The sequence below is a fragment of the Porcisia hertigi genome, chromosome 13 (assembly GCF_017918235.1).
Source record: "Porcisia hertigi strain C119 chromosome 13, whole genome shotgun sequence".
Taxonomy (NCBI): domain Eukaryota; phylum Euglenozoa; class Kinetoplastea; order Trypanosomatida; family Trypanosomatidae; genus Porcisia; species Porcisia hertigi.
Window position 1 is genome coordinate 551949 of NC_090572.1, and position 19521 is coordinate 571469.

Here is a 19521-nt window from a genome sequence, read left to right on the forward strand (position 1 = left end):
AACAAGAAGGGGAGCAACAGATACACACATTTGTTGTGTGACATCATTGGTTTCGAAAGTGTGCAAGGAGGAGGGAGGAGGGAGGGGGGGCGCGCAATCTCATGAGTGAGATGGGAAGTGCTCAAAAGGGAAGAGAGAGAAAAAAACAACAGAAAAGAGTCGAGGAACGCCCCCCCCTTAGACGCAGGCCCCACAACACTACAGGGGGTGGGGGCCATATCCACAGCGAAGTATAGCAAACGACACGCATTACAAAAAACGGAGCGAGGGAGGTGGGGAGCCAAAACAGGGTCGCTCAGGAGGAGCGACCCAAGGGGTTGAGAGGGCAACGTTCTTTCACGTGGTACCGACGCGTGTGTGCGCATGTATGCTGGTAGGTGGGCGCCAGCGTGCGTTGCAACTGTGTACTTAGTGCGGCCCCCCGCGCAGCTGAGCAAGGATAATACGGTTCTGCTCCTCCAGCCTCGCATTCTGCGCCTGTATCCGAGCAAGCTCGGTTGCCACCACCGCATACGCGTCAGGTGTGGCCTTTGGTTCACCAGCAACGGAGGACCCCTTCGCGTTGTACGCACGCACACTCTCACCAGATCGCCGGACCTGGCGCAGCTGCAGCTGTGCCGCAACTGTTGTGAGGAGGGTGGAGAGCTCGTCGAGGTCCTCCTCCGTCGCCGCGGCAAAGGATGCCTCGCTAGCGGATTCTGAAAGCTCGCTCTGCTCCAGGAACTCTTTCAGGTGAAGCAGAGACTCCCGCAGGTGACGAGCTTGCACAGCGAACTGCTCTGTTGTCATCGAGCAGCTGCTGCCATTCGGGGTAGAACATGGCCTCACGTCCCCCAACGGCCGCTCCTCACTTTGCAGAGATACGGAGCCGAAAGGCGGCTTTGCCCGACCGCTGGGGGTGGTGGTGTGCAAGACGACATCCTCTGCGTTCGGAAGAGGCGGCAAAGGGGTGAACTGTGGGTCCCGTCGCTGCGGTGGGCTATCAGCACACATGGCGGGTTCGCTGGCGAGTGCTCTATCAAAGGCTGCCGAGGCACCGTCATTCTTCGAGAATGCGTCACCACTGCCTATGCAGGGTCCGTCGTCAACACCTGCGTGAGCTGCCGCCACCGCAGCACGGAACACCTGAGAGTCCACCGTTAGGTCCGACACATCAACCGCTGAGGCACACAAGCTGGCGGTGGCCGGGGGGTTCGACGGAGTCTCAGTATAGCGATCACGAGGCGTGTGAGACGGCGCCGGGGCACTGTCTACCTGCGAGGAGGACATGCTAGTCTCAGCGGCTCTAATGATGGGAGGCTGGGAACGCCGAGAGAGGCCTACCGAACGAGGGGTGCGTGCATGGTCGCCTGTTTGGCTGTCGTGCTTTTGACGCGCATAGAAGCCGGTCAGTTTGTCAAAGCGGTCGCTCAGCTCGCGACTGGATGGTGCACCTGTAGAAGCGGTGCGGCGCTGCCCACGGGCCCCTGCTGCCTTGGACGCGTCACGTCCTGTTACAGCAAGGCCGCGGGGAGTGCGGGCGATGCGCCGTGGGGTAGCGGAAGGACCTTGCGCTGGTGATGACGCAAACGCCAGAGGTGTTGACGGCGAGGGGACTGTCCTCCTCCTCGTGACCTCTTTAGGTGGTGGAAGAAGCCTCTCCCCATCGCAGCGAAGCGGTGCGGTGCATTGCAGTGGCCCCAGCGTGTACAGGTCCAAGCCGCCGCACCCAAGTGTCCACACAAGCAGTTCTGCACCTTTTTTGCCCTCGGCACTACACATAGCACGTACAGAGGTCGCAAGAACCCTTGTGGCGATCAGCAGAGGACTGCCGCTGTTCAGCTGCCACGCCGAGAGGCGCGAGCCACGGCAAACTGCTACTATATCCGGCCGGTGCCTCGCTACGGTGGCCACGACCTGCACATTGGCATCGCCTTTCTCCTGCGTCCCCTCTGCAGCCGATGGCTCTGTGAGTGACTTCATCAGCCACTGCGATTTATCTTTGAGTTGCACATAGGCGGAGGTTACGACGCCCGCCACGACGAGCCCACCACGGCACGGTATCACCTGGCGAATAGCATCCTGGTGGGTGTACGTCGGCAAGACAGGCGCCTGACCGGACACTGCCGCACCACTGCTGAGCGCTGTGATGCACGCGCGCTGCACTGCCACGACTTGGTCTGTCTCATCAGCTGCGGATTCGGGCTGTGAGGCAGTCACGTCACTTTTGCTATAAACAACCAATGCGTGCGTTCCCGCAGGCACCAGAGCAGAGCTGCTCGTTTTGATTTTCTCTAGCAGGAGAGCACGGCCGCAACCGCTACTGCCCTCCTTTGGCGTCTCAGCCCAGCAGCATCGGTATCGACTGAGCCGCAGCGCCGAGGACATGTTCGCCCCCGCTGCTGTTGCCGAAGTTGTCAGTGCATACAAAACATCACCAGTCGGAGAGCTGGTGAGGCTGAGCACACCTTCCCCAGCGACCATAGTTGCACTGCCCACCTCGGCTGGTTCCCCCGATGTACGTCCGTAAGCAACGAGAGCGTTGCGCGCCGTGTCGAATAACACCACTACACCGGTGGCGGGGTGTAGCGTCGCGCAGGTAGAAGGTCTACCAAACGAGGCGATCAACGTGCAGCCGGGGGGAGAGAGAAACATCAGCGCTTGGGGTGTCCACCAGCACCAAAGTGATGAACTCATGTACCATATCTCAGTCGATTCCGCAGGCGCTAAAGGAGGCGGCTTGAAGACGGAGATACGGTGCAGGTTTATGCGTTGTGTGCCTGCCTTCGGCTCCGTCGAGTATAGTGAAAGGGCGCCACCTTGTTCAAATATAGCCAAGAGCCCATTGCCTGCGCTGACCCCACTTGTAAAAACAGGTGTGCCGCTCTCAGCAGCACCGATCTCCTCGCGCGCCTCCTTCGTTGCACCAACCTCATCGCTACCCCCAACACCTCCGCCTGCAGAAGCGCTGGTAACGAGTGTGTCCTGGCACTTGGCCTTTCCCTGAAACTCCCACGTCTCGGCCTGAAAGAGGCGCGCGATGGTACCGGCCACCATCAAGCATTCCTTGCCAACGCAGCACAACGCTGTGGCGGATGGAACCCTGCAGTCCATCCACCGCACTACTGACCCAGCAGAACTGTCGAACGCGACCAAGAGGCCGCTGCGTGTCAACGCAAAATACACCCTCTCGCCCTCCACTGGACTTGCCACGCAGCACGTGTACTCGGCCTCATGCAACTCCTCCACGGTGCTGCAGTGGCGGCTCAGCACTATCAGGCGATTTCGTTCTCGGTGACTGGGCGTCAGTCTGTCAGCTGGTGTCTCTGTGCTTCCAGCCGCAGAATTGGCAATGTGTTGCACGCTAAACAGGCCAATCCTGCCGGCGCTGCAGGCGGCGATGGAAAGATCGTAGGCGAGGCTGCACATGCTCTGCAGAGGTCCCATGGCACCACGCCAAACGAGTGCCTTCGCATCAATACTCCACAGGAACAGCCTGTGCGGTGTTTGTTCAGACGGACGACTATGCAACAGAGACGAGAATGCTAGGTAGTTCGCCTCTTCCGTGAAAAGAAAGGTGGCGCCATATGTGCAGTCCCCCGTTACAGAGCGCGGCAGCTTTGTTGCCTCTGTCAGCAGAGGATTCGTGGGGGAAGTGAGGTAAAGGCCATGGCAGTCCGTGCCGACGCACACGAGATCTTTCTCAGGATGGCCGGCAACGAAGCTGACGCACTCATTTGGTGAGGCAAGGGCACATAAGCGCATGGAATGTCGCCAACGCGCCTCCGCATGAAGGCTTTTCTGCTGCTCCGTCGACACATCGACGAAGGCGATGCAATTGTCGGTAGCGGCGTACACGACGTAGTGGCTGCGGTACGCTGTGGAACACCGTGACGACGAGGTGACGGCGTGGCCAACGCGCCACGTGGGCACAATAGCTGTGGACGGCGGAGACGATGACGGCTCCATGGCAACACGTGTTCGCGCGCGCGTCGTTGTTTCCTTTGGGCGATATACGGTGAATGGTAGAATGGGTGAGAGAAAAAAGAATCAGGGCCAGGAGGGGGAGGGGGAAGGGGGGAGGGGGAGGGAACGTGACTTCGTGCACGCGTGTGCGTGTATTTTCTTCCTTTTAGTTCTCGTTGCGCCAGCTCGGACTAGTGATGTGTGTGTGTGTGTGTGTGTGTGTGTGAGGGGGGGGTGAAGGAGGAGGAGGAGGAGGAGGAGAGTGTTGGGGTGTGAAATCCAATGGAAAAAAAATTGAGAGGCAGCATCAACAATGACCTGCGGAAAAACAAATAAGACGAAACTCTGACCCCAACCGCAAGCGTCCATCGGCTAGGCGCCATTCAAGGAACGAGTGTGGTCGAGATGGGGAAAAAAGCGGGGGAGGAGGAGGAGGAGGGGAAGGGAAGGGGTTGTGAAGAAGCCTGAGGGGTATGGCACAGAGCCCGACATGCTCATTCTTGCTCGGCAGCGAAAGAAAACAATGTCTGGTAACGCTGACAGAATGCAGAGATGTATGGCATGCATAACCCTAGCAGAGAAAACGGTGCAAAATTAACCTCGCATCCAAATGGGTGGGTGTCAGTGCACTTGTTCACCTGCCTAGAGTGCCGTGGCCCCCACGCCTCACACCACCCTAGATTCCCATTCATGAGCATACTTCCTTTTTTTTCAGGCGTTCCCATGTGTCTTCACCTATGCAGAACAACATAACGCAGAGCGGAGCCACACGAGGGGGGGGGAGAGAGAGAGCGAGATGCACGCGAGGAGGTGGTGGTGGCTAAGAAACATACACTCGTCCTTTCCACTCCTCATACTACAGACACACACACAGAACCATACATGCACATACGTACACAAGAGGGGCGACCCGCGGCTCTTTATCTCTTACCCCCTTCCCTCTGCAAACAAAAAAAATTGAGAGGGCAGACACGACCACCCACCCCACCCCACCCCACCCAAGAAAAAAAAAGGGGGAGGGAGACAGCAGCGGTATTACAAGAAAAAAAACGAAAAAGTGGACGGAAACCCAAGAGGGTGTATGGAGTTTGAGAAAGTGTGAGACCCCACGCAAATGTGTCGAAGACGCTGATTTCGCTCCCCCTTTCCACCACCTCCACTGCGACGACGTCCCGCTTCTTACAGAACCTCTCGCATCGCACACGCGGTGGGCTCGTCGGAGTCCAGAAACTGCTCAAAGCGTCGGCGCGCTGCGTTCACGTTGAGGCGATGCAGCTCCACGTTTACTGTGGGGTCCACCGAGACGACTAGCACGTGCGTGCAATCCGTGAACGGACACAAGAGGGCTGTGAACGTCTCCGTGGTGATGCTCAGACCGCCAAGGCTGGTTGTGTTGTTCATGCAACTCAACTTGAAGCGTTTCACCGTCTCACTCACCTCCGTCGTGCGCAGTTCCCCGCTTCCCTGCAAAAACAGCGCTGTCGAACCGTCGGAGGCTGTATTGCGGTTGATGTGCGTCAGGCAGAGAAAAGTGCTCCGCTCGTAGAGGGCCACCTCAGCCGCGTTGCACGCGATGGCAATACTGCGCATCGTCTCAACCAGAACATCGCGGTGCGGCACGAGCGAACGTACTACCGAGCTGTAGGCAAGGTAAAGTGAATCAGACCATATACTGGTTCCGAAGAACTCGATGTCCGTGCTATCGCCTGCGTCGATGGAGTTCAAGATCTCTTGCTTGCGCTTCTGAAAGATCTCCTCACGGAGATCTTTGTGGATTAGGTCGATCTTGTGCAGCAGCACGAAGACTTTTGCCTTGGGGCTGTACTGACGAATAAAACGCATCGCCTCGCGGAAGTACTCCAGCATTTCTGGGAGCTTCCAGTCCGTTGTGGCGCTGCTACCCTCACCTGCAAGACAGCCAGGGCCGCCCATTCCGCTGTGGCTATCACGGCTCATGCTGTTAATGTCAAACACAAAAAGCATCACGCCAACGTAGCGAAAAATGTACTCCTTCTGGCGGTTTAAAAACTCTGTGACGTACCGGTGCTGGCCACCGCAGTCCCACAGGTTCAAAAAAAGGTTGCGCAGTATGTGCACTTGGCTCTGGTCGAGTGAGATAGTGATGCCGAGTCGCAGAGCATCGCGTGGAAGATAATTGTCGAAGATAATACTGCGCATACATGTCTTGCCGGCTCCGCCAGGCCCCATGAGGAGCAACTTGTGCATCTGCTTTTGGTCCATATTGTGAATAGACACAACTGCGTGTGTTTGGTTGTGTAGCAGATTTTAAAAAAACAATGTGCGATATCCCCTCAACAAAGAGGAGACGCCCCTCCCCCTCCCCCTCTTCGTCCTACACACGTCACCGGTTGGTGATGTTTTCTGTGGGAGGTACGTACCACAGAGGGTAGACAATGCCCCTCAACAAACGACGGCGCCGACGTTTATGTCCTCCTCTTTTTTTTTTGCTTTTCTCAAAGAACAAAAGAAAGAGAAAACGTTTAAAAAAACACACGCAGCAGGCAGGCCCGTCGGAATGACGATTCACGCACACACACACAGACGCACTGTAGAATAAAATTTTAAAAAATCCCTCTTTTTCTGTACAAATCATTTTGATGTGAACACACGCACGCGTGTGTGTGTGTGTGTGCGTGTTTGTAGATATATATATATATATGTATAGGTGTTCGATACGTAAAGAGTGGAAAGTCAGGGGAGAACAGGGGGGGGTAGGGGGCATGATGATGGATGAGGAGAAGTGAGGAGAGACAATGAGTGTGGGGTACATGGCACGAAAAGATCGGCGATAAAGGGGGGGAGGGAGGTGGGGGAGTGAAGGCAGCAAGGGAAACTCCCCCGTGCGGTATGTACAATTTCCCCATTCCTCTATTATATAACATCTCACCTCGTTGTGTCCGCCACGTACGGCAGTCGCGCGGCTTGCATGTTCAGAAAAGCAGGGAGGTAAAAACAAAACGTAAAATAAAAAATGCAGCCGAGACTTGGTCAGCGGAGACCCACAGCACACACACACACACACACACAGGAGTTCTGCACCACACTTTAGTACGTCGCTCTGTCTCTCAGCGAACAGGACACACAAATCCACGAACAACACGACCGAAGCTCATTCATTCTCTGAAGAATAGACTGTTTCCCATCGCCAGGATGTTTCCCCCAACCACAATATCAAGTCCCCCCCACCCCCTCCCTGTCGATATTCTCACACCTTTACGCCCCCAGTTGAGAAGCGTGCGGAGATACAACAAAGAGCGCATGTACACACATGTACACACACATCATATATACATATACATACACATATATACACATGTACATATATAAATATATATTTATATATAGGTGCGTGTATGCATATCCGTGTACTCTGCGGGGACAAAGTTGAACTCACCTGCCGGTATGGGGGAGTGAAAAGAAACACCAAAAAAAAAAAACATGCAGTGAAGAACTCCTCCAGAGACAGTCGCGAGCACTCGCTGGCCAAGGGGGCACCTCCTTCACCGCAATGCACAGTGATATAAATAGAAGTGCGGAAGGGTGGGATGGTGAGACACTTACACACGTGGGAAGAGAGGAAAAAAGGACGAGCAGCACACGAGAGTGATAGAAAGTACGGCCTCCTCAACAACACACGCACACCCGCACGAAACTCAAAATAAAGAATTAAGCCACCACGTAAAAAAAAAAGAATCACTCGTGGTCAAGAAGCATTACATACGGGCAGCCGACGCAAGCACAGCACATATCACCACACAGGCTGGCCTGTCACTGCATTCTCAGATGCCGCGAGACCATCGCAAATAAACAGTGAAAATACGCGCACGCACACACACACACACAATCAGCCGCTTTCAACCGACGATGTTCGCTGTGTCATGCACATCAGCTCCGTACACACAGACCCCCACCACCACGCGCGGCCCGTTTACTGGTCCAGCGTGTGGTGCGAGGCAGCGGTACAGTCATGGCCGGCTCAGCCACACACCCCAACACCGCGGCCACGGCGCCCAGTTCTACGCCCCCCCCCCTCCCCACCACTTCACTCTATCCCTCCCCCCCCCACCACTAGGCAGCGAGGGTCGGGGGTGGCTCACCCATCGAGTCACGCTGGCGCGCCGCCCAGCACATGGATCGTGCAAACGTGTTCAGTGCTACAGGTCGCCCGCACGCAGCACCACCGGCCCGGGGCCCCACGGCCGACGTCCGTAGCGGTACATCGCACCCGCTACCCCCACATCGCAGGCGCTCGATCGTGTCACCAGCAGAGATGGTTCGTCCTTGAGAGGCGGATAGAGGGGAAGGATGTGTGCTTTCTTTTCTCCTCCCACCCCACCCCCCACACACACAGAGCGGGTAGCGGACCGCACCGCACCACCATCCATGCGCACACCACAGATCTCCTCCCCCCCCCTCCCCACACGCGGGAGAGGCGGCTCCAGGTCATCGGGATAAAAATGGCAAAAACACAACCGATGGGAAAAATATTAAAGGAAGGAGGGGGTGACGCACACGTCTAACCGGCTCGGGAGGGGGAAGAGGGGGAGGGGGCCTGTGTTGGTCTATTCGTTTATTCGTTTGTTCTCCCCCCTCCCTCCCTCCCCGCCACACTTCTGTGGACTGCACGGATGTTATTAATTTTTTTTTTGCTCCCCCTCTTTTTGATGATTATTTTTTTTTTAGAGGGCGAAGTGTTTCCTCTTCTGTTATTGCGGGTGTGTCTGTTGTTTCACTATAATGTCGCCTGGAGAGTATACACCGTGCGTTGCTCTCTCTCTCTCAATTGTCGCCACCGCCACTGTCACCCGCTTTGATCGCCTGCCTTTGATCCTCTAATGTTGCACATCTCTCACAGCAAACCACCCATTTTCACGATGTACTGACGCTCGGCGATGTCGCGCGGGGATGGGAAGAAAGTCTTCTGGAATACAGTGTAGCCGAGGATGACCACCAGCACCATGCCAACGTAGAGGATAATATAAAACCAGTACTTCGGGGTGGACATCAGGTCAAACGCTTGATAGTACAAAGTTGTGTCACCCAAGATGGAAGGTATGACGGAGAGCACCATCATCATTACGGGGTAAAATGTGACGGACAAGAAAATACCGAGCACCTGTAGCCACTGCCAGTAGTGAACCTGCAGCGCGAAGCGAGTGAGAACAACGAAGATCAGGCCGCTGAACACGAGTGTGCCAGTCTCCTTGCCAGTGTAGAGCCGGTGAGAGCCCTCCAGATTGACCAGCGTCGGGAAGGCAACGTAGAAGAGGATCACCGCTGTTATAACCGACTCAGTGAACCACCGCAGCAACGTCGTGAAGTTGAAGTACTCGCCATGCGACAACGGCGTGTACAGCTCCGGCCGCTCCAGCAGTGCTTCCTCGGGAAGGTCCTTGTCAAATATGCCCATGAAAAAAGGTGGGATGCTTGTCAAGACGACGTTGTAAAAAGTCAGTATCCATCCGTCAAAAAGCGTGAGTCCTGAGAAACCAGAGTAGAAGGCGAAGATGAACAGCGCAGTCGCCACCGTGAGGTTCTTGTAGAAGCTTACAAGAATACAGCTGGCATTGCGGAAGAGCGAGTAGCGGCCGTGCACGGCGCACAGGCGGCGCAGGTGCTTAAAGCGGGGAATCGCGTAATCTGCGGCGAGGGCAGCCTGTGCGCCCTCCAACCCAATAATGCCCACACCAACCCGCCCCTCCTGGATCATTGAGACGTCGTTGGCACCGTCGCCGATGGCCAGCGCGGTCTTGCCGGTCGACCTTTGGAACATGTTGACCACGTTTGCCTTTTGAATCGGCGTCAGGCGGCAGCACACAGCGGAGCTCACTTCTTGGGAAAGGCGCAGGAACTTTTCAAAATAGTGCTCCATTGCGATGTTCAGTGCCGGGCCGTCGAGAACCACAGTGCAGCGCCGCTCCTGGGGTGTCCCCTTCAGCGCGACGTGCTTCTCCACCACGTCGAGGTCGTGTCCAACACGCTCGATGGCCTGAGGGTCCGATGGGCACAAATGGCCAATGTCAATGTGATCGACAAAGTCGTTCCTCGGGTCGCAGAGCGTCGACGTCGCCGCGATCGTCACGGCGGTTTCACGCTTGTCGCCGGTGAGCATCCAAATGGTCACGCCGGCGTTCAAGAAAAACGACAGCGTCTCGGGCACCTCATCCTGCAGTTTGTCCTCGATGGCGGTGGCGCCGACAAGTCGCAAGTCTCTCTCCATCTGCAGGCAAACTTTGTCAACCATGGCGCTCCGGTTTTTCAGGAGTTTGCCGGCCTCAGTGAAGTCTATGAGCCAGGGGTCGAACTCGCGCCGCGTGATGTCCCTTGCACATACAAGCAGCGTGCGCAGCCCTGAGGAGGACATGTCCGTCAGTGTGCTGTCCATCTTCTCCATTTGTCCCTGCATATCCGGGGCGTGGCTCAGCTGCAGCCTGATGAAGCTGTCGGCCCCTTTATTATACAGTGTGATCCTCTTCGTGTCGACGTCCTCGACAATGATGCTCATCATCTTGCGGTCGGGCGTGAAGTCCAGCGTGGCGAGGATGTTGTACTCCTTGCGCGTGCCGTTATGCAGTAGGATCGTCATGCTCCTTGCGGTGCGTTTGATGAGGCGATACCCAGCAGCGGCAGCAACCTCGACCAGCGCAACCTCGTCCGGGGAGCTGCCCTCATAGACTATGCCAAACTCAGCCGTCTCTTCCCTGAAGGGCTGAATCGTGTTGCACAAGGCCAGCGCGAGGAAGTACTCCTGCAGCGTCCCCAGCTCACTCGACTCCTCCTCCCTGCGCAGGCGCACGATGGTCTCATGGAGGTTGTCGGCGTCAATCGGAATGCCGAGAGCGTCGCCCCGCTTGAACTTCATGACGTTCTCCGTCAGCGTCCCGGTCTTGTCGCTGAAGATGAAGCGCACCATTGCCAATTGCTCGTTGAGGTTCGACGTGTTCGGCTGGCAATGCCGCCATCGGTTGCCCATGTATTCCATCATGAGGCAGTCGACCCGCATCCACTGCGCCTGGATGACTTTGCACATCTCAATCGTCACGAACAGCGAAATGGGAACGCAGTAGCTCAGTAAAATAAAGTATGTCAAGTAGCGGTACCCCCACAGACGTCCACCCTGATACTGTTCAATGAAGAATGCGAGGTGTGGCACATTTCTGTGCTTTTGACTCCACCACAACGCCAAAAACGCGACTGTGAAGATCATGGCGTGCTGCACGAGAAAAATGGCACCGATGAAATAGTTGAGTTTATGATCCAAGTTCGACGACTTTAGTGGCTTCTCCTTCAAGTTTCGAAACAACTTCGTGTCGACGCCGGCGTAGGCGACCATGCCCCACACCCAGTCCGTGTTGCGCAAGACGCAGCCGCGGTACAGGAACTGTTCCAACGACAGCGCGTACTCCTCGTCGTTGAGCACCAGAAGCCCCGCCCACGAGAGTAGTCCCGGATCCGGCGTGCTCGTGTGCAGTACAGCTTTCGTATTCATAACGGCCTCGACTTCGCAGAGCTTCCAGGTCGCCTCCAGCGCCTTGCGTGACTTGAGGTTCGTCTCGCCATCCAGGTTGCACGTGTCGATGAACGCCAGTCCTTCCTCGACGGATGAAGCGAACAGGACAACATCGGCACGCACCTCCTCGCCGTTCTTAATGCACATGACGTCACCAGCTCGGATGTCCTTGCTCTTAACCGACACGAGCTCGCCGTTGCGCAGTACCAACGATGGAATAGAGTTGGCGCGGTTGTCTGCCTGATGCCGTTTGATGTCCTCCACACCCTCTTTGATGAGCGCAACGGCAAGCACGACGACGAGTGGCACGATGGACGTCGCCGGACTCACCGGAGCCACGCCTGGGATGAGGCTGAAGAGCATTGTGATAAGGAAGAACACATTGCTCACCTTGTGGAATTGGAAAAAGAGAGACATCGGCACAAAAGAAAAGGCGGTGTACTTCGAGGTACAAATGAAGTTTGATGGGTAGTGAAACTGCGCGTTTGACTCGGGGTCGTTCATGTACACAATCACTTCGCCATCTCCCTCATCCACGTCCTCCGCGAGACGACTGCAGCAAATGAAACTACACAATTTGTCCGGGAAGACGCTGGTGGGGAAGTACCTACGCCAATAAGGCCCTTGGCTCAGCATGATTGGCCACGGCCGCCGCCGCCCGCCCTCTCTCTCTCTTTAACGAGGGTATTTGTATGGCAACTGTGAGTGTGAAAAAAACGAGAAGACAGAGAGAGAGACGTGCTGAGAAAATAAAAATAAAAACGCACACAGACAACGTTTTGCGGTAAAGTCCGAGCACAGCAAAGGATGTGAGGGCAACAAGTAAATCACAACGAAGCAGACAGCAAGCTTGAGCCAACACACACACACACACAAAGTAAAATAGAGAGGGAAAGAGGGATGGAAGAGATCAAAAACGAGAGTGGAGGCAACCTAAAAGAGTCGGGAAGGAAAAAAACACACACCAAAAAAAAAGATGCGAGCGGCGAAAAGACCGATTGGGGTGGAGGTGAAGAAGGCCTAAGAGCGACGGACGAGTGAAAAGGAGGGGGAAAAAAGGAGGAGAGGGGAGGGCGGAGAGAAATAAGCTTTGAGTGCGCACGCGACGAAGACACGATTCGATGTGATCACGTGGCAAAAATATATAAAAAAGACCCCGGTAGTGTGTTTCAGAGGGAGAAACAGCGAAACACCATACGCAGTCTGAGGGAGGGAGGGGGGGGGGGGGGGCACAGCCTCCACAGAAAAGGGAACGTAGACGACGAATGCACGGAGAGACGAGGCCCTCACACGCACACACAACGGGACCTGCAAATGTATGGGGACGCTCCTGCCGAGTCGGGTGCAGCAACAGCACCGACGGCAACGGTGTGTGCCACAGGGACTGCAAAAGTAAGATGACCCAAGATGGAATTCACAGGCGGGACAACTTACAACAAATCAAGGGAGGGGGTTGGATGAACGGCGAAATGACAGCGGCAGTCGCAACAGTACACCACACCTCAGTTGGACAACAAAAAGCGGTGCTGGGAAGTGCGGCGAGGTGGGGGGCTCACACTCGATGCGAGAAGACTTCTGTAGAGTTTATGACGATTCCTTTGGTGGGTTGGGTGATGCTTAAATGCGCTTACAGGCTTGTGAGTGAGTGAGTGAGGGGGGGGGAGGGGGGGGCCAGACTGCAAGGACTGGCGAGAGGCAGCGAGAAACAACCCTGCAGTGATATGCTCACAGAGAGACGGAGAAAGTAACGCGGGCGAAATATATAACCCTCGAACCGCACAGGAAGAAACGGGAAGAGGGACTGGGGGTGGGAAGGTGGGAGGAGGGGGGTGGGGGGAGAGGGTCCAGCCGCCACCCAACACTTTTTCTGTTGGGGGGTAAATAGTCTTGGTGTGTTTCAAGCAGCGAGCGTGTGTGTTTGGGTGAGGAGTTGTGGTGAGTGGGGGTGCAGAAAGGAAGAAGAGGGCAAGTGAGCACAATGATAGCGAGGCACGATACGCGAGGGTCGTTGGTACACCAAAGGAGAGAGTTAAAGGGGGAGGGGGGGGCCACACCCACCCGTCTGCGTGTCCATGCAACTTCATTGCCAGTTGTAATCGCTCGAGTGCGTTGTCATTTTCTACAAAGTCGACGAGACATCCGTCTCTCCAGCAGTCGCCGTTTGCTGACATACCCCCCCTTCCCCTATCGTGCGGAGGGACCCACCGTCGTCATTACCCAGCGCGGAAGCTGCACATACACCGACGCCTACACGAGATGCACCACCACCACAAACGCCGGCGTCTATTGCAGTGCAGATGCGCCCGGCATTACGCCAATGTGTGATTGCGTGTGTCTGTGTGGAACGGAGAGGGGTGGGGAGAGGGGGGCAAAGAAGGGGTTTGCTGCTGCAACAAAAAGATGACAATCACACCAAGACAAGAAAATAATGCAAGCACCGCCGGTAAGGGTGGGAGGTGCGCTTGGCAGCCCTTGCGGAAGCATCACATCCACGTACTCCCTGGTCAGGCGCTGTTGCGCGGCACCACTTCGCTCGCAGGGGTGCCGAGGAGCACCTGCAGCTCTGGGTTCGCCGCGTACCACGCAGCGCTCATTCCTGTCTCGCTGCACGGCGTGGCGTGGTAGCCCTGCGTCACAGCCGTGCGGCAATTCTCTCTGTCATCGTCGATCAGCACCATATCAGTGCTCAGCCACTTGGGCATCAGAGTCGTTGATTGGCCCCACACCTCCCTCACAATGTCGTCGTCGTGTGAGGGGTAGAGAAACGCAGACGACGGAGAGGCGCCCGTGTCACTAACCCGCTGCTGCATCTCATCTGGGTGCATCGGCCTCCTAAGTGGATGCGGCCCCTCGTCCCGTGAGTTTCGACGTTGCTGCAGCTCTTGCAGGTGATAGAGTTTGCCCGGCCCCGCCACGGACCGCGGTACGCACACAACATCGTCGGTGCTCGTGAGGTAGGCGCGAATGGGTGGAAGAACGCGCGAGAGCAGGCACAGTACTGTCTCAGCCACCGAAAGACACGTGGCCCACTGATCAGCGGCCCCCTCGGTCAGGGAGCAGATCGCCAGCTCGTGCCCGTGCCGAGTGACCGCTTCGCAGAACGCGCCTAGGAAGTCCGCGTCCACGAACAGCGCACGCACCTCCGCCGCCGTCGCCGCAAGCGCAGCTCGAAGCGAGATGGAGCTCAGTGGGGAGCGCAGCAGCGTACCATCCAAGTCCAATGCAACCAGCACAGGTGACACCACCGCTGTATAGCACGGCCCACTGCGTAGCAGCACGTCGCGGTGGAGCAGCAGCCCAGCCATGATGCAGCTTTTCTCCGTCAGGGCAGCCTCGATCTGAGAGAGCGACTCACCCCCAAGCACGGCTGGGGGTAGCGAGAGGGCTGAGGAACACACAGTGGACGACGACACACCCACACTGTCGACGCATACGTCGTCCACGGCACTAAAGAGTGCATCGAGGGCGTCGGCAACGCCGTCCCACCAAGTCGGTGGCGGGGGCGCAAAAGCGGACTGCCACGACGGCGACGTCTCAGAGACCCCTGCGCCAACGTTGCGTGCCAAGGACGGGGCCAGCGCGCCACCGTCGCCGCAGGCGCTATTACTGCCCCCAGCTGCAGGCTGAAGAAGCGGGAAGATGCGCGCAAGTTGACTAATTAGATGCTCGGCGGGGCTGCACTCGTGCTGCTGTCCCGGATGCAGCTCTGCCTCGCCTACGGTCCCCCCTCCTCCTGCAACGAGGCTGCAGCGCTCCAGCCATCGCGTGTGGTAGACGCTTCTGTAGCCCCCGACGTCGGCGGCAGCCCCCTCGCCAAGAATCAGCTCCGCCACACAGCAGCAGCACCTGGACACCAGCTCAGTTAGCGTTGCCTCGCCGGCCATCGCACAAGCTTCACTCATGCGGCCACCGTGCAAGTCGCACCGGGAAAATAGAGTCCGCTGGTGCGCCACTCTTTTCCCCCACACGCACACACGTGCCGTCGCACGGCTTACCTCACGCGGTAGACGCCGCCACGATGAAAGGGGGGATTCCACGGTTTCGTGGCGCTGAGGGAGGGAGAACGACGACGACGAAGAGGCACACGTATAAATATATGTGTATATATAAATATAAACATATGTCCGCTACTGTGGTGGCTGTGCAAAAGTCTGCGTCGATGATGCGGTACCGCGTCTCCAAGTCCAGGTATGCCTTTGGATATTTCAAAGGCAAGGGAGCCTCCCGGTGCAGCAAAGGGGATTCGTGGGCGAGGTGGGGGGGGAAGGGGTGGGGGGGAGGGAAGGGGAGGGGAAGAAAGTGGAATGGTATTCAGGTGTGAAAGCAGTGACCACACTAGAATGTGCTACAGGCGGACATCCTCGGCATGTATATTCAACATTTATGTGTTTGCTTGCCGCCTACTCCCTCTCCTCTTTTTTTTTCTGAGTCACCCATGAAGCTGTTGGCGAAGTACATCATGTAGTGCATATGGGCGCACATGTATATATTTGGGGAGAGGGGATGAACACGTGTACCCGCATCGCAGTAAGGAATCAATAGAGAGATTCTTTGAGTCCTGGACAGTGTTGCTGAGTCGTTCCAATTCGAGCCATGGTAGAATGGAGCCATCGTCGACCCGAGTCCAGCTCCTTCCGCTGAAGCAAACGGCACAGACCTCCCCCGCAACCTTCGTACGGAGATGTAGAGACTAGATTCCTCAAGTCCGCTCCGGACGGGAAGCGGGGTTGCGCTTCCTCCGTGGAGAGTGACGTACACACAAAAGGGAGAAAAAGCCACGATACGCTCCCCAGTGTGTTTCCATATGGTGTTCACTTTCGCAGGTTTGCGTGTGGTGTGAGGTGCGACCAAGTGTCTGTACACACGCAAGTATGCGTGTCCCAGAGGAGCAACAGTGCATTACTATATATATATATATGTTTTATATATACACAGGGCGGGGGTGGGGGTGGTGCTTCAGTGGTTAAAAGCGCACCGACCACCCACCCACCCCTCCCAAAAAAAAAAAAAATCCCCACGCACACGCGATGCAGGCGTAGGCTTGGTGGATGAGGATCTGTCAGTCAACCACGCAGCCTCCCACGTGTCCGTTACACGCGGGCGAACAAGCAAATACGGAGAAAAGAGCAAAATAAAAGTTGAACGTTTTTCTTATAGTGGAAAAGGGGGAAAAAGGCAGAGGCAAGACAATAGCCGGACAAGACACATGCCGAACGCCGTAGCACACAACGGAGCGGAGCAAATAAAAAAAAAAATGGGGGTGGGGGAGAGACTGCTGCACGGCCCGGGACAGGTGGGTTCACACTGCAATGCAATCACACGCAGGTACATACATCGCGCCCCAGACATCCCCCTCTTCACAAGAGGGGGAAGAACAAAACACATACGCACTAACACACGCACGCTGTGCTTCACGGACGTATCGAACACCCCCTTCCCTTTTTTCGACAGGAACAGTGGGCGTCGCCTTGGTGCAGAAAAATGGGATCGAAAAGAGAGTCGAGAAGCAGGCGCACAACGAGCAATGCACTGGCGAACAAATTGCACACCCGTGCGGGGAAGTGAGCACCTCTTAACAGCGAGGAGGCGCTGAGCCACTGCTAGACAAATAGACAGAGGCGGGGTGAGAAGGGACGGAGGTCACGCGTGCACGGGGACGCGTACGATACCCACGTGACTTTCGCCCCACTTTTGAAGCCGATACCCCTTCCCCTCCCTCCCTCCCTCCCTCCCTCCCTCCTCTCTCTTTCTCTCTCAATGAAAGCTCAGAAAAAGTACTCGGCCTGGGGGAAGAGGGCGTCGGGGAAGGAGGTGCTCATCTCATTGTAGTAGTCGTACTGTTCAAAAGACGGCTTGTTTGCTTCCCCTGAGACAACCATGATGGCACCACGGTTATTGTTGATGCCGCAGTAGTTGGGAGCTGAAAAGACTGTCACGACGCGGTCGTTGTGCGTCCAGAAGTATCCGTCCATCGCCACCTCGTGTGCGCGGCAGATAAAGTTAAACTTGTTTTTGCTACAAAAAGCGCTGGAGGCGGCAGGGCCGAAGTTCCACCCGCACCCGCGCGAACTGGCGGCGAAGAGGCCCGCAGTTGTACACGGATCCGACCAGAGAAGACCATCCACAATGTCGTGATCCTCTTTCGTCAACTCTCCGACGCTATAGGCATGGCGTTCGATGCGCGCAACCTGATCAACAGTCTGCAGCGCAGGTGAGAGGCCACCGTGTGACACAAAAAAGCGCATGTACGGTGTCTGCACAATCGCCGCAAGCGGCAGGTCCAGAAACACCTGGTTAATGGCATTCCACACCGCCGTGCCGGCTGTGGAGCCGAGCGACGCGATTGCCTCTGTCAGGAAGCCGTACACGCGCGACGTTTTCTCCTCTTCGTGGTTGCCGCGCGTCAAGTACACCAGCGTCGGGTACTCCACCTTTAGCGCCAGCAGCAGCAGCACCACCTCAAGGCTGTGTGGGCCGCGATCCACGTAGTCGCCCATGAACAGAAAGCGGCGGTCACGCCCATCGAGGTTGCATCGGCGCTGGTCGTACTGCTGACAGAGCACACTCGTGTACAGGTCCTGGAACTGACCGTGGATGTCGCCCACCACCACCAGCGTGTCGTGCGCCAGCACCTCCAGCATCAGCAGCGTTGGCTCCTTTGCCAGCACAGCCGTCGCGGCGGCGCACAACTTGCTGATGTAGTCCTTGTTGAAGAGGTCCGCCTGCGTGTACTCGCTGCCGCCATTCTGAGACGCTGCAGAGGACCCGATGCCGCCGCACCTGCCGCGGCGCAGAAGCCACTCGATCAACGGCACAAACACACCGCTGCGTGGCGCAGTGCGGAAGAAGGGTCTACCGTCCTCCGCCTCACCGCTGCTGGAAAAGTGCAAATTTCCCGTCTGCAGATCCTCAACATCTGTCGAGTTCTGCGACAAACCTAGCGGAGTGGCACTCCTGATTTCCCTATCGTTCTTCTCAGAGGGGAACACAGGTGGGGAGAGGACCTCGGCGGCGTTGTCTAAACTCTTGAGACAGTTGGGGGCCTCTCGGTGGACTTCAGCAGCAGTGTTGCACGGAGCAGAGCACATGTTACCGTGGCGCCTTGCGATCTTGAGAGGACGAACGAAACCGGAGGCTCGCCCTGCGCCCGAGCTCACCCGGGGCACAGCTTCTTGTGGCCCTCCAGAGAAGGGTATGGCATGGCAACCGCTTGTGGTGGCGTACACGTTAGTCATGGCTGTGTTGCTGGGGTACATGGACGAGGTTGAGAGACTGATTCTATGGACCTCGCAGCTAATGTCTGCGTCGTGGAGCTCCAAATCTCTGGCCCTCACACGAAGTCCGTTGGGGGAATCGCCGAAGTCGTCGCTACTGCTGCCGCAGCCACTCGTTGTGGCACTGTCCCGAGTGTTGGAGATGCTAACCGAGGACTCTAAGCACGAGGAGCTCAACAAGGGGGCTGCCCTTAACGAGACGTCCTCATCTTTATCCTCGCGCAAAGCGGTCAACTGCAGAGGCTCATCCATGAGCGGCATTAGGAGGACAGAGGGGGTGGGGAGATGCGCGTACTTTACGTACAGATGGTGGACAGCTCACGCAGATGACTACAGCGAACCGCCGCTACGGGTGAGGCGCAGTCACACACACACACACACACAGCCACGCGAGGGGAAAAACAAAAAGAGGCAGAAAGAGGCCGGACGGAGACGTGACAAGTGATGACTTCCTCCTCTATCGAGCTGAGGAACGGAGAAACGACTGAACGGGGAAACAAACAGACAAATAGTGGGGAGCTGGTGGTGGTGGTGGGGGGGGGGGGGGAGGAGGGGGGCTATAATCCCCGGACACCACACAGATGAGGATGGACACAAAATATTGGAAACCGAAAAAATGGATCGACCGGCACACAAAGAAAAGGGGGTGGGGAGAGAAGCAGACGAACAAAACAAAAGACTCGCACGAACGCACGCACACGCGCGCTAAAGATACAGGCGAGGGGGGAGGGGGGGGAAGAAAAAAAGGTCGAAGGCAACACAAAAAAGCAC

General features: G+C 56.6%; 5 protein-coding genes across 5 annotated transcripts; all 5 read right to left on the reverse strand.

Moving 5' to 3' along the window:
* Window positions 1-408: 408 nt before the first annotated feature.
* JKF63_06345 (uncharacterized protein) lies at window positions 409-3948 on the reverse strand (the record flags this gene model as incomplete). The annotated part of the gene is made up of 1 exon (XM_067902295.1): window positions 409-3948. One exon carries the CDS (start codon window positions 3946-3948, stop codon window positions 409-411), a length of 3540 nt encoding a protein of 1179 aa, XP_067758792.1.
* A 1176-nt stretch (window positions 3949-5124) lies between these two features.
* JKF63_06346 (uncharacterized protein) lies at window positions 5125-6186 on the reverse strand (the record flags this gene model as incomplete). Its single annotated transcript, XM_067902296.1, has 1 exon — window positions 5125-6186. One exon carries the CDS (start codon window positions 6184-6186, stop codon window positions 5125-5127), a length of 1062 nt encoding a protein of 353 aa, XP_067758793.1.
* A 2629-nt stretch (window positions 6187-8815) lies between these two features.
* Window positions 8816-12112, reverse strand: JKF63_06347 (uncharacterized protein; the record flags this gene model as incomplete). Its single annotated transcript, XM_067902297.1, has 1 exon — window positions 8816-12112. The coding sequence occupies one exon, from the start codon at window positions 12110-12112 to the stop codon at window positions 8816-8818; it is 3297 nt and encodes a 1098-aa protein (XP_067758794.1).
* Window positions 12113-13980: 1868 nt separating this feature from the next.
* On the reverse strand, window positions 13981-15378 carry JKF63_06348 (uncharacterized protein; the record flags this gene model as incomplete). The annotated part of the gene is made up of 1 exon (XM_067902298.1): window positions 13981-15378. The coding sequence occupies one exon, from the start codon at window positions 15376-15378 to the stop codon at window positions 13981-13983; it is 1398 nt and encodes a 465-aa protein (XP_067758795.1).
* A 1863-nt stretch (window positions 15379-17241) lies between these two features.
* JKF63_06349 (uncharacterized protein) lies at window positions 17242-19002 on the reverse strand (the record flags this gene model as incomplete). The annotated part of the gene is made up of 1 exon (XM_067902299.1): window positions 17242-19002. One exon carries the CDS (start codon window positions 19000-19002, stop codon window positions 17242-17244), a length of 1761 nt encoding a protein of 586 aa, XP_067758796.1.
* Between the last annotated feature and the right edge of the window lie 519 nt (window positions 19003-19521).